Source organism: Rhamphochromis sp. 'chilingali', assembly GCF_963969265.1.
Source record: "Rhamphochromis sp. 'chilingali' genome assembly, chromosome: 6".
Taxonomy (NCBI): Eukaryota; Metazoa; Chordata; class Actinopteri; order Cichliformes; family Cichlidae; genus Rhamphochromis; species Rhamphochromis sp. 'chilingali'.
Genome location: NC_137933.1, coordinates 41,929,135 through 41,944,077, shown reverse-complemented (window position 1 = coordinate 41,944,077; position 14,943 = coordinate 41,929,135). Strand labels below are relative to the sequence as shown.

Sequence of the window (14,943 nt, the reverse complement as noted above, 5' to 3'; positions counted from 1 at the left end):
CTTTAGATCCCTCAATTCATCACTCGCTTCATGGACCAATCATTTCTTTTTCAGATTTCAGAAGTCCCAGAACTCCTCCAAGTGATTAACCGCATTTATAAAAGAGGGGAAAAGAACAAAAGCCCACGACGATTAGAGCTCCATCCCTCATCTTCATGATGAAGGACAGAAAACAGTCCTCCTCAGAGTCTGAGCAGCTAAAGCAAAGCTGAGAAGACACACAGACCTCAGCAGGGAAATAATCTACACCGACTGTCAGAGCCCTGCTTCTGTTTCAGTTAGGAGTCAGAAAATCCGAGAACATTCATCTTCCTGCTTTTAAAAACAGCGTCACAGGAAAGACTAAATATGACCAGATGATGGCGCTACAGAAAAAGTCAGAAGGTCACAGAAACTGCGATTCACAACGTTCGTAAAGAGGGCGTGGCTACAGGGTGATGCCCCCGGTTGTTGGTGATCCCTCTCCCGTCACTGGGACTCAGAGTGGCGAGATAAAATGATGCTGGATTACATGCGCGCCTCATTTCCTGTAAATCCCTCGTGCACCCAAAAGCAATTTGAACCCAGTGCACAATCAGATCGCTCCCTCGCTACCACTGAACGTTAGAGGCTATAAAATCAGGATCTGGGTTTTATGACCTGTTATTACACTTGTTGTAAAGGCTTGTTTCATCCAGACAAACAGGTTCATTAACGAGCAGCTGCATGTTTGTCACGTTTGCTCATTAGCATAACTGATGCCGGTTCATTCCTGCTGTGCGCCATTTGTGGGTTTCGTTCACAAAGCTGAACGTAAACAGCAGAAATGAACCCTGCAGAGCTTCACGGGTTCTGCAGCTGCAGATCCAACAGCAAACTAGGCAGAGTCAGCACGAGGCCATCGGTGGATGGACAGGTAAATGCTGTAGCTAGGTTCAGATTAGCAACAAAACCAGCGCGTAAACAGAATCACAATAAAACGTTCACGAAACTTCTGGATTTCATGTAATTTCAGGCTTGAGTTCTGATTACAGATGTTTGAAATCATAGCAAACACAAACACACAACACACACACACACACACACAGGTGTTCACGTACATCTCCAGGTAAAATGTGTCTGTGCATGCTGAGTTTACTCCACAGTCTGAACTTCAGTGGTGTGCGGATTGATACGGAAATATTGGTTTTAGTCATCTGGGTTAAACTTGCAGTTAATCATTAACAGGAACAGAGTGGAACTATTTTATTGGGACTGTCTAAAGGATTAGTAGGAACTACTTCTTCCACCTGTGAAATACGTCTGTATCAATGCATCAAGGCTCGTGCGTGCTCGCTCGCTCTGTTGATCATCGTAAGCAGAGTCGTGTTTGGAGCTGTGTCAGCAGAGGCGAGGTTTGTGACACGTGTGGCGAGCGCTCAAACCTCGTCAAACACAAACAAAAGTAAATCATAGCACAGGATATGATGATGAGTTTGTGATGAGGCGACCTGATGAAGAGGAGGAGAGGAACAGGTGAGGAGACAGATGTCGCTCGCTGAGTCCTGTGGCGCTGAAGGCAGGAACGATCCAGGCGCACGGGGAGAAAACGTGGAGCTGCTGGCGACGAGTAGAACTGTTGCTGAATTTGGGAAAGTGCCTTAGGTTTTTGTTTTCTATGTTTAAGTGATGGGAATTCACCGCATCCTCAAAACTACAGATTCCCATTTGTTCAAAGTGTAGAGCTTTTAAAGTGGATTAAATAGGCTACGTATCATTAAAATATACAGGGTTTTTGCAGTAAAACAGTTACTGTAGTATTTAACAAATAAAAATAACTCAAATATTTCATACATAACATAAATAATAACATATAAAATATTTCTCAGCTTTTATTTTCAATCACATTTGGCTCTTGATGTGGAGGATTTGAATCTGCTGCAGCAAGTTTTAGCTGTGTGAGATTTTTCAGCCCAGCCTCACACGTGAAACAAGACCATTACTGACCTTATTTCAAGACTCTGACTAACACTGGCTAACATTGGCTAACAGCGACTAACAGTGGCTAACAATGACTTACAGCGGCTAACAATGACTAACAGTGGCTAACAGCGGCTAACAGTAGAAAGAGACCGTACAGTAATACAGGTAAACCCCAACAATCAGAGTAGGAAGAACCTGGCCACAGCAGGAAGGAAAAACTCCCTTCTAACAGCAAAAAACCTCCAGCAGGACCATCCTTAGCGGAGTTCCCCTCTCCTTTGTTTGGAGTTCTGACCTTGATTATACTCAGTTTAGTCTTTAGGGTTTTTAGTCATAGTCTTGTCTCCCTGTTAGGTGTAAGTGATATATCAGAATCAGAATACTTTATTAATCTCTAGGGAATTTATGTATGTTTTATTTTGTTAACCCTTTCAGTTTAGTTTCTCCAGCTGTCTGCACCTGTGCTGTTCCTTGTGTATCTCTGTGTCTTCAGTTTCTCGTCTTCTTTGTTGGTGCGTTTGGTATAAAATACTGTGATGTTTCTCGTTAGTTTGTTTTTCTGCTTTCGTGTTTTACCGTTTGGGCTGTTTTCCTGGGACTGTCTCCACTCACTCATTCAAAGTACATTTTGTGTTCACGTTGTGCCTCCCAGTGTTCAGGCTGCATTTCGGGTCTAGATCCGCACTCCACCACCACACAAACCTCTGACATCATCGTGTGAAATCAGGGATCCAGAAAAATAAAGACTCTTGCTTACATGCATCAAATCAGCCAATCCAAACATCTTCCAAACTTGTTATTCCAGTTAGTCGTTGCCGGATATTCCAGACCGGGATAAAATGCTGGGAGTGCTAAAGTTGACTTTGAATTTATTTTAAGATGACGTCCAGCAGTGCTGCTGGTTTTCTGATATTCAATCGGACCTAGAAACAAAGTGATCCTTTCCCAGCGTTTGTTCTGTGCACTGAAAAAGTTTGAACGAGCCAGCAGGAGCAGAAACCACCCACAGTTCCTCTCTGTGTCTCACATTTATGAGCAAGGCTTTAGAAAAACTCTGGAACAAACAGAGCGGTCAGTGTAGGTCAGGCAATAAAACTCAACAGCATTATTTCCCACAGGCCACATTTTTCTTTATATGCAATCCATTACCTGAGCTAAAACTTAAGGACGTGAAACTTTATTCGGGTAATATCAGAGTTCACACAGGAGTGGGAATTTCCTGCGTCCCCTCTGAGAGCTGTTCACTCAGCTCTGGGAGCGGCGATAGCAGCGCGACCATTATTTGAAGCGAGCTGGCGAACAGAACCTGACTTTAATTGATTTACGTTCGTTCCATAATATAAGTCGTGCAGAGTTGAACTGTGCCGCCTACGCCGTCTGAATGCAACTCACTCGAATTAGCATTGTCCGTGCAGCTGACGTGGAGACGTGAAACTGGATCCCGCGGCTGTGAGGAGACGCACTCTGTCTCCAAACCCAGTGGGAGCAAAGTGAGGCTGGACTGAGCTGCTTTTCCAGGACAGTAATATTCAAGGTGATGGTCAGTGCAGCGGGACAGCCTCAGGCAATGTCTGTATTTACACCCATACACAACTTCATCTACGGCCTGTAAGCTCCGGCTGAGCCCGGCAGGCCTGCTCACACCAGGCCGCTGAGGTTCATAAGTGGCCTGACATCATTAAGACATCAGCGTAAATCCAAAAACTACTCCTGTGTGACGGCACTCTGCTTCTGCTGCTGTCTGCAGCTTCTTTTGGGACCATTTGGTTTTTCACAGCTGTGAGCATCAAAAAACAAAATCCATTCACTTCTCCACAGACGGCCAGAACAGGAAGTGAGAAAACAGGTGTTTATCAGCATGTCTCAGTTTCACAGCCACATCCATCGCGTCCACATCAAAGCACTATTTTTGGTTTTATATGTCTTCCTGCTCCTAAAGACCTCCACCCCATCGCTGTTCATACTACACCCATGTAATTATCTTAGAAAATACAAATAAGAAAACACAGCAATGATTACTGCGGACATTTTTCAGGGAAAATGAGCCAACAGAACTTTTTCTGTAGTTTTCTGTATTCGTGCTGACAGGTTTCTTTCATTTCTTTATCACGTAGAAAAACTGAGCCGTGCTGCTGAAGTTTCACTTCTTTTTCCTACATTCGGACAGCTCAGGGATTAAATGTGCAGCTAAACATCTTTACACTGACACTGTTTCACCCGGCCCGCTGAAGATCATGTTTAAATGGAAGAGCTGAAACGCCCACTCACCCCCAGCTTGCGGCTGCGCATGCGTACGTAGCCCTGCTTGACGATGTCATTGAAGTTGGAGGCCATCTTTGAAGGCCGCAACACTGGAGACCATCCAGATGTTTCCTCCTTCACTCGTTCAGCTTCTGTCACTGACAGTCTGTCTGTCTTTTCTTGGACTTTTCCACTTGAAAGTAAAAAAACTGAACCTTTTCTTCGCCTGTCCTCTTTCACAAAACTCCCAACATCCTCCTCTCTCCTTCTCGTCTCCTCTGGCTGAGGTTCCTCTCCTTTTCGTCTTCCTTCCTTCTCATTCCTTCATCCTCAGACAGCTCATCTCTCCAGCTGGCATCTCTGAGAAATGGACCGACAGTAAGATGGAAAGAAAGAGGGAGAAGAAATGGATATATGTTCATTATTCATTGAAGAGCGAGGTGCACAACATTAACGTGCATTATTCATGCCGCTGGCACACACTGAACTCTGAGGGGAAGCATGCAGTGGGATTGTGCTGAATGTACAGTTTCCCGTGTGTCTGCTTGGATTTCAGTTTCCCTGTTTGATTGTTTGCGTTTCTGTGTGTGTGTGTGTGTGTGTTGCACAGTGACATAAAGGAAATCAGAGGAGGCAGCTTCTATTAGACGGCGCTGAAACCAGGAAATAAAAAGGTTGGAGCGTTGAGCGTTCTCTAATCAGAGCTCCGTTCGTCAGCCGGCTTCCATCGCGCTACATTTGCATTTCAAACGGCCCGACCTCCTCGTGCTCTCTGTTCAGCAGTCATTATGAGGTGACAGTGTAAACACAGCTCTGCCGTCCTCATTTGTCCCCGTGAAGCTGATTCAGTGTTAACAGTCACTGCTTCTATGTAAATGTGCAGTTGTACTCTCTCTGCAGCCGCCCACGACTCTGATTTGCTCACTGATTCAAAAACATGTGGTGTTTGATTTCTGCCGGCCAATTCATACTGACATACATATCTGGATATGTATCTGAGATAAAACGAGGCTTTGTGGAGCTCGTTATGTCACATATCATGTCTTTCTCCGTCTCATACTGAACGTGTATGTAAGGAATGACCATCGAGCAGCAAGACTCACGCAGGCAGAGACGAGTTCATATTTTTATTTATCGAAGCTTCAGCTCGCCAGCTTACACGGCAGCTGTGAAGCACAGCAAACCAAAGGGCTCTCTGACTGCTAATTATACCAGATAAGCCACGCCCACGATCCACAGGGGTGTCTCCACACGCCCCAATAAAGACAATCAGCCACATAAACCTTTATATATTATAATTTAGAATAAAACGATCACCCCAGTCTATTCCTACTCATATATTTACATTTCAAACATATCGACCTGTCTGCTGTCTGAAACGTGCACGCAGAGCTCTGATGCTCTCTTGGATGGCTGCTGTTTAATCACTTCATTGGCCGCTGTGTTTGTGGACCCAAACTGAAGTTTAACAAAAAGCGATCCTTTATCATGGCTGTCAGAAAAATGTAGGGAGGAGAAACAATGGTGAGAACTTAACTATGACCTAAACTGGTGAAGCTAAAGCTAGACATGAAAAAACGTGAACGTGAGCATGAACCTGGAAAAAACGAAACTTGAAAACATGAGATGAAGTCCAGGAAACATGACCACCTGACGCTGAACGGAGGCAGACAGAGGACTTCAATACACAGCCAAGTGGAAACACAGCTGACACAGATGAACACCACAGGGGAAGCAAAAGGAAACACACTGAACATGAAAACACAAGACTTTCAAAATAAAACAGGAAACACGGAGAGATATAAACCGGGACACACAAGCTTGGTACGAAAGACAGAAGGAGGGAGGAAGCATGAGAGAGGAAGGGAGGATACAACACAGGGGACAAGGGAAGAGGGAACGAGACACGATGGGCGTACATGGGTGAACATGACGGGGAGACGGCGAGCTGAGACAACATGGAAACAAATATAACTAAACATCCAATCAGAGCAAAGAATAGCTCATGCTAACTAATAGAAATAAAACATTTCAAACAGGAAGAACTAAAAAGAAAATCACAACCTCAAAAAGCACCACAGTGACAGCGACATGCATTTATTTTAAATGAAGTCTTTGGTGGTTTCTGTGTTAGTGTTTAGATTTGTGTATTTGCAGCATCCAGCTTCCTCTTCTCTCGGCTGGGGTCCTTCGTCCTGTCTTACCTGGACAGCTGTGGTCTGCCTGTCTGCCTGCAGTTCTACTTCCTCCCTCTGATCATCTTTATTGTCTCTCCCTGTATCTCGTTTCCTCAGCTGTCTCTGCTATAAAACGATCATATGAATGTTCCTGTCCCCTCTGTGAGTGCTGCTCTGTGGAGCACTGTGCTCCTCACTGAGTGTTTGTATTATTTTTCACACACAGGATGTGTCAGTCAGTAGTGTCAGCGACACTCAGGACAAAGACAAGCTGACTTCACGGTGTGCTCCAGTTTCAGATGTGACGGCCGTGTGTTTTTCAAATTAACCTGTGACCTCACACGAATGCAGGAGAGCCGGTCTCACATCCAAACCTCGGCTCGGTCTGCGGATGGTTCGGGCGCAGGGGCGGGGAGGTGACGGGGAGGCGATGGGGTGTTTCATCTGCTGAGGCGGTAAACCGAGTGGGAAGCACAGCAGAATCACACACGGACACATCTCCACAGAGCAGACACACTCAGCTCACTCAGTGCTGAAGCTGAGACACAATATAATACACTGCAGCACAAATGTATGCACTCATTCATGCACATGAGCAAACTGATGTGCACGCATGCCTGACTCTGTGTGTGTGTGTGTGTGTGTGTGTGTGTGTGTGTGTGTGTGTGTGTGTGTGTGTGTGTGTGTGTGTGCGTGTGTGTGTTTGCCATCAGGCTGGGAGCAGTGGGGCAGACATTTCCCAGAGGGCTCAGTGGTAAATCTCCCTGACAACAGTGGAACAGAGACATTAAAGTTTAACAAGGGGCTCATTAATGCACACACACACACACACACACACACACACACACACACACACACACACACACACACACAGAGGAGGAGAGGCTTATCATTACAGCAGTGTTGGTTTTATAAAGTGGCTCAGGCACAAAAGACAATTAAACACTAAACAAACAGAATATTTGTGCATGAAACACACACACACACACACACACACACACACACACACACACACACACACACACACACACACACACACACACACACACACACACACACACACACACACACACACAGGCTACAGGTGCATCAGGACAGATGGTAAAAAGCACATAATAAGAACCCTGTGAGCGTGTTAAATAAGTTGATCGTCTTATCAAATAAGACGATCAGCATGAAAGTGGATGCTGGCTGAGGGACCACAGCTCTGAGCTCGCTCTCGCTCTCCTCTTTCCCCTCAGACGGCCCCGCCCCTCCCTGAGCCTGCTTCAGTTTCTTCCTGTTAAAAGAGTTTTTCCTCCGTACTGTTGCCGGGCGCTTGCTCATCATCACCAATCTTTCCGCTCTCCTTGCTTGGAGACCCTGAGGCTGATTCAGAGTCTCGGGTTATCCCAACGATCGTGTCAGGTAGACTGTGCCAACCACCACACCACTGTGCCGCCCTGCACATGCAACGTACATTAAAGTATTTTTGCTAACAACTACAAATGGAGCTGCTACCAGAACGATCTGAGACAGTCTTGACGGGTTTGTTCACTTCATTGTTTTAAAGGAAAGAATAAAACTGTCCCATCTACACAAACTGTAATGATGCAGAGCTGGGTGGGTTGGATGCTAACAGTGGCACGTCAACAACAAAAGAAATTTATCATTTTCTCACAGATTTAAAATAATTCAGCTTCAGTTTCGGCTCCTTGAGTCTGTTAAACAGGCTCAGATGTTCTCCGAGCCTGAGCCTGCGACAGTCAATATTTTATTGGAGACTGCAGTTGTTCCTGATTTTCATCGTAATTTGATGAAATCTGCAGGCGGTGGAAAGTTCCCGGTGCGCGGCCTCCGGCCTCTTCCCGCACAGAGACGCGTGCGCTCCATCCGGCCTTCCCATCTGAAGCTCGCAGCTCAGCATCCTCCTCTTCAGCCCACTGAAACCAATCAGAGTCTCTGTGGACATCGGAGAGCTGTAATGCTAATGTAAGCCCCACCCTTTATTGTGTTTAATCACCTCGACATGAAAATGATAAGGAAGTCTGTCAGTAATATAAACAAGTCTTTATTTCACCGGGATAATCCACCCAGGATTAATTCCACATCCCAGGAAACTCGTGGATCATTAACATCAACTATTGATTTTTCTACTTCTTAACAGCAAAAACACAAAAGAAAAATTTAATGTTTACAAATGTCTTCACTTTGTGCAAGTTTAATGCTGAGATCGGCGACTGGCTGTGCTTCCTGCAGACTGAAACAAGTCACTTCCACAAAAACCTCACTTTAGATGAACGACATTTAAACAGGAAAATAAGCAGATGAAGGTCAGAGGCCAAATATATGTATGAGTAAAGGAACCGTATAGAAATAAATGTCCAACCTTTGCTTCTTTGAGTGTTTTTAAATGTTTTTTTCTTTTCTATGAAATGTATTTATGAGACAATAAGACTGTAACTTATATGAAACACCGTCTATGATTTTTATGTTTGTTTGTGCTGCGCAGAACATAAAATCTTTCCTGAATATGAAATTTACTGGAGGTCCAACAGGATGAACAGGAAGTCAGACGCCTGAGCTCAGACTACAAAACAACATCTGGGCCCAAAAACTGAAAACCAAAAATGAAATTTTGAATGTGAAGAATATTAAAAACTGATTTTAACCTCGTTTTATACATTTTTAACCTTTGTTTATATTCACTGCATAACTAGAAGTTCATTTCTATTGAATATTTACATCTTAATATTGCTGGAGGACTTCCTGTAATCAGAAGAACTAACAGCGTCCAAACGTGCTTCGCCTGCACCGTCAGCATCAACACATCTGAGCTGTGATCGCTTTTAAAAACACACAGACGCACAAAGAGCCTGTCGAAGCACGCCGGAGATTACGAGCGCCTGACATCGATTCCCTGATGTAGCCTTATTGATTGCACGGTGGCCCTTCCTGCGTGCACGTGTGTGTGCATGTGTGTGTGCATGTGTGTGGTATCCTGCAGAAGCCTGCAGCTCTCACATCAACACACCGGCGTGCTCAGGGAGGGAAGCGTTAAAGATCTGAGTATTGTTGTCGAGCAGAGTGTGATGCACTGATGCAGACGCAGCAGCATCTGTCACGACTCGTGTTCAGACTTCTTAGAGTATGTCGGAGGATCTTCACACAGAGAACAACATCAGAGGCTGTCGCTGCACATCAGTACTGAGATTTCTGCTCACTCTGAGAGGACAGCTTCCACTGGCAGACGCTTTCGTGGTCTTTGTGTCAGTCCTTCATCTGCTCCATCGCTGACTCTGAGATTTCTCCTGGTTTGTGTGGCTTCTCTCTGGACCTTCCTGTTATCCTTTCAGTTTCCCACTTCCTGTTTTGTTTTGAAGGTTTAAATCCTGGTGTAGCCACAGACACATGCTGCTCTGATAACTGTGCTCACGCTGTAAATCACAGCTACATGAACTAATGACACACCAGTCAAAACGTTAACTACAGCTGGTGTACACCTCAGTTCCCGCCTCTTACGCTTTGCGCTGGCGTAGCACGTCAGTAAATCTGGCCCGTAGCGTACTACGTTAAAGCGCGACATAATTGTCCTGACCTGCGCCCTCTTATCCCCTCCCTCTGTGTCCTTCCCTCTCTCACTGATGTTCACCTGTGTCTTATCATCCTCAGGGCGTCTCTCCTGTTTCTTGTCCTGCAGTCTCTCTCGGAGCTTTTGAAATTGATCACTTATGGATTGTTTACGCTGCGGCCTGGCCTCAGCCGCCCTCTCTCTTGTTTACAGCGAGTAATAACGCGCCGTCTCTTTAACTGTCTGTTTTTCTGCACTCGATCTCACAGCAAACACGACACAAAGAAGCTTCAATATTTTGTTCCTTTCAAAAAATCTGGCAGCAACTAAATCGCCAACAGGCTGACATTCATGTGTGTGTGTGTGTGTGTGTGTGTGTGTGTGTGTGTGTGTGTGTGTGTGTGTGCTGACCTTTATAATCTCCTGAGTATTTTCCTTCTCGGGCTGGCACTAGTGTACATCAAAGATCACATTTGGCCAGCATGTCGGGCTGCGCACACACACACACACACACACACACACACACACACACACACACACACACACACACACACACACACACACACACACACACACACACACCTAATAAAATTACTCACAGTGAGCCGGGGCGACACACTCGCACAGCCACCTGTCTCTCCAGCCTCTCGCCTGCAGAGAAGTGACTCATGAAATCAGTCGGGCAATCAGCCTCCTTTCCTGCACGCCTGTCTCCTCGCCTCCTCTTCTTTCACACACACACGCACACACATGCACGCACACCTTCCACCTCCTTGGTTTTCCTTTCTATTCTGATCTTTTCTTTTCTTCTGAACACAATCTGCATATCTACAGGACGTCAGGTGATTAATCTAAGAGCCTGCATGAGTTCTGACACGCACGAGGCCTCGATATCATCTGGACTGTTCTCGCTGCGTTTATCGATCCTTGTCTGGATAACGGCAAAGCCCACCCTGTGGAGTGGAAATGAGATGAAAGATAGAAGAAGAAAGATGAAGGAGCTGCTGTTTGTGCAGACAGCTGAGAAACGGTGACAGCGCCACGGAGCTGTGAAGATATTTGTCTCTACTGGTCCGACCTGACCCCGAGTTAAATCTGCAGCCGTGGCAGAAATCAAGTCTGTCTGAGTGCACGTGGATGCAGGCCTGCTGGAAAGGGAGTCTGTGTTCTTAATGAGTGTTATGAGTCCGTAACACCGTAACATTACGCAACACTCGATAGCATCACATTACATTCATTACGCAGCTGTGTCTGTCCAAACCAGCGCACAGCTCTTCATGAGAACTGTTGCCAAAGTGCTTGCTCGTCGGGGCTTTCTTTGTATTATTGTAGCGTCTTTATCTTACAATACAAAGCGCCTTGAGGCGACTGTTGCTGTGATGTGGCGCTGTGTAAATAAAACTGAGTGGAATTATAAAGCATGGACATTTCTATGCTTCTGTGTTTGTACAGTTAGAACTGTAAGTGGCCTCTAATGTGACAGAAGGACACGACACAGTTCATTTCCCGAGCTCACAATTGCCTCGTCTGCAGTATTTTAGCGAGGAACGAACAGATTGACGCTGCATTTCAGTGTGTGCAGGATCTCTCACTGAGCCGAGGACCTGAGAGCGAAGCTGAGCCTTACTGAGCAGCTCTGGTTAGGAGGAAGATGCTCTCCGGTCTCCCTCAGGCTGCATCACCAGCAGCCTCAGTGAACGCCTTCTAACATTTACAGTCTGTTTATCTGCTTCCTGTTTCACTTCATCCCACTGTGAGCGAAATGACAAGCGCTTTAATTCCTATTTGCTCTTATGTTTTATGCAAAGAGTTGTTCATTTATTCATCCGTCCTGCTGCCATGACGAGCACTGAAACGCACACAGACATGAGAGCAGAGCTTGTGAGCCTGCCCCTGATTCTTGGATTTAAAATTAGTAGTCCCAGCAATAAAGCTAATTTTGCCTGTGGCATTTATGTCTGTGTATGATTTACTGTCAGTTTTAACGTATGAGGAACCGAGTTTTTCTAACAGGTTCCAAACTGCAGCCCAGCGTTAGGATAAATCCTGATATACTCACAAAACGCAACATATCAAAAACCGACATACAACTCAATGCTCTTCATAGTCACTGATTTTAGCCTTGATGCCCCAAATCCTGACCTATTTTAATTACATGTAATTTTGTAAAATAGGAATTTGAATGGATCTGATCAAATGAAGTTTACTTGATTTTCATACATTCGGTTTACAGCGGTCAGTCTCCCTGAAGATTAAACATTACAGTAAATAATCCTTTGATCATAATCGTTGCCTCGTGTTTATTCAGGGTGAAAAATTATTTTTCGAGTGTGGCCACGTACCATTTAGATCTGTAATCAACAGTAAAATGCTTCGAAAACATGAATCTGAGGCTGAAATGAGAACTTTACGGCTTTTATATCTTTGTTTAAACCGTTAGGCTGTTAGGTTATCAAAGCAAAATACCCCAAAATCGCAATACTGACCAATGCATAGAGAAATATTTCTGTCTGCAGGACTCTGTCTCAAGCTAAAATAGGATTTTTTTTTAGAAATTTAAATTAATATTATTCTGAAATACTGTTTAACGAAGGACAAACAGGCAAAGACTTCATAAAGCTAGAAACAGCCGTGATTGGTTGGCCATAACTGGAGGAAGAAGGACTGTTAAGCTATCAGCTAATGCTACTCAGACTGATTACCAGTCTGCCTCCAAAGACTGTACACGAACATCACTCAGGCACAGGTGGATGCTAATTGTAGCTCAATAACATTCAATGAAATCATTGAAGTTCACTGTGCACCAAACCTGGAGCTCCGCCTTCTTGGACGGTCTGTTAGTACAGTAACAGGTCCAGTTCAGGTGAAGCTAGCAGCTACAGCCACCTGTGTCACCATCCGCCTGTCAGTCACAGAGGCCACGCCCCTAATAATGCAAACTTTAATCCTTAATACAATTTAAACATGTGAGTTATAGAAACATCCTCCCCTGTACAGCTGGTATGAAGGAGGGAATGATCCACAGAGACCAAACAGTGTATCAGGCTGCAAACATCAACATGGTTATTTCTGCTGCAAAGTTTTAACATGGGAGTCTATGGGGACCGACTCACTGCTGCCTCTGCTGGACGTCAGAGGAAGTCCAGGTTTCAGTGCTTCAGCATGAGTGTTTTTGTATGTCTGATATTAAAAAAGTAAAATGAGGAGGGCTGGTACACGAGCTCACTGAAGACGTAACAAGACGAGATGATGAGAGCGAAAAAGAGCATGACATGGAAAAAAAGACGAACTCGGAGTGGGGAGGTCGGATATTAAAGAGAGAAATTCAGATACTCCTCTTTCCTCTCTCTGCCTCACCCTCACCCCTCTCCCCAGGACGCCCCAAGGCTAACACTTGGGAAAGCGTCAGTCTGTCTGCTTATAACTATCTGTCACAGATAACGATGGGATAAACACACACACGGAGAGGGGCCACAGACAGAGAGACGCTCCGTCTCCAGTCTCATATCAGATGGTGACGCGCACACATGACCAACACTCCGCCACGAGCGCTTTGAGCCATCTTTCACGAGGCGACGCGTCACACTTCTTCACTTCAGAGAAAACGCGACAAACAGCTCGCAGCTCTCCCGGCAGAAGCTGAAATGTCTGAATTCATTGTTGGCCCGAGAAAACACACAGGCAGCACTGAGGAAGAAATAATAACTGCATTCGCCTGAAGAGATGTGATTTGGTCAGCAGGACTGATGACACGTTAGGACGTTAAACCTCCCAGGCCGGTATAATATCAGTGTGCAGCACAGAGCGCAGTCACGGTGACAGCAAAGTGCCAATTATGTTCGTTCGGTCGCTCGTTGTGACGTCGCCGGCTCTGCAACAAGCAGAGACGTGTCGATGCAGAGCAGCTGCTGCAGGGATCTCATCCAGGCCTTTTCTGTTAGTGTCCCCTTCACCGTAGAAACACTTTGCTGCAGGCTGGAAGAGTCATGCTAACCTCTGACACGCACCTGGCCACCAGCAGCACAGACAGGAGTAACCTGTGATGCACAAGCATTTGTGGGTCGGCTCAGATCTGGGCTGCGCACATTTTGCTATCTAGGTTAATCTGAGACATCCTCGCCTTTTTTTAAATGTCAGGGTTTTTCTTAATTGCTTCTTCCTGCCTGCCTTTTTAAGCGCACCTGTGCACGTGTTCACGTCCCAGTTAACCTGCTTATCTGGGTCACGGTCGATTCCTTCGATGTGACTCTCACCTAAGTCGCGATGGGCACGCCCTCCCCCGGGATCAGGGGTTTGGAGCACCGAGGTTTAATCTGTAGCGTCCCTGATATTTGATGTGCAAACTGTTTTTGTAGGTGACAAAGTGTCTCGAGTTCATTTCACTCCACGTTGGTGTTTCTCCCGCTGCTCCCTGTGCCGAGAACAGCCCCGACCAGCGGCTCGATTTCGTGCCGCTGAACCTGAGATAAACGAAATGTTTCATTCATGAGGTGACTTTTCCACGACAGCGTCGCCGCTGGATGTAAACAAGCTGACATTTTCTCACCTGTGAATCATTCCCGCTCTCACTTTTGAAGACAAATGTCATCAGGAGCTGCTGGAAGCAGACGATGTGCAGAGCTCTGCGTCTGACAGCGACGATTTGGTTTCATGTTTTTAAGTGAATTATCAATCCTCCACTCTGCTTCCACTCAACTGCTGCCAGCCTGTGTTCATACAGTCACGCATAATAGAGCTTCAGCCTGTCCGGCACTTTTATTGGCAGATATTCGCAGTGAGCCCTGAAATGAAAACTAATTCTGAAATGCTGAAAACAAGTGGCCAAACTGTCCCGAACAACACATGATAAATAATTTACACCAGTGATGATAAATAAAGTTTGAGCGCACACAAGCTGGAGGAAAGATTCTTAAATCTGCTGAACATTTCTAATTACTAACATAACGCCGCACACAGCACGGTCAACCTGCTGCATCAACACTCTGAAAGGACCTGATATAATGTTGGTATTAAGCATTGTGTCTGTGTGGGAGC

The 14,943-nt window shown here is 45.5% G+C and overlaps 1 protein-coding gene across 1 annotated transcript in view; it reads right to left on the bottom strand.

Moving 5' to 3' along the window:
- dok4 (docking protein 4) overlaps positions 1-14,943 on the bottom strand; it is a 52,502-nt gene that overhangs the window by 19,602 nt on the left and 17,957 nt on the right. Inside the window, exon 2 of the mRNA XM_080885501.1 lies at positions 4,210-4,542. Coding sequence (XP_080741627.1) covers positions 4,210-4,275 — 66 coding nt within the window. The 5' untranslated portion in view covers positions 4,276-4,542. The remainder of the gene's footprint in view (positions 1-4,209; positions 4,543-14,943) is intronic.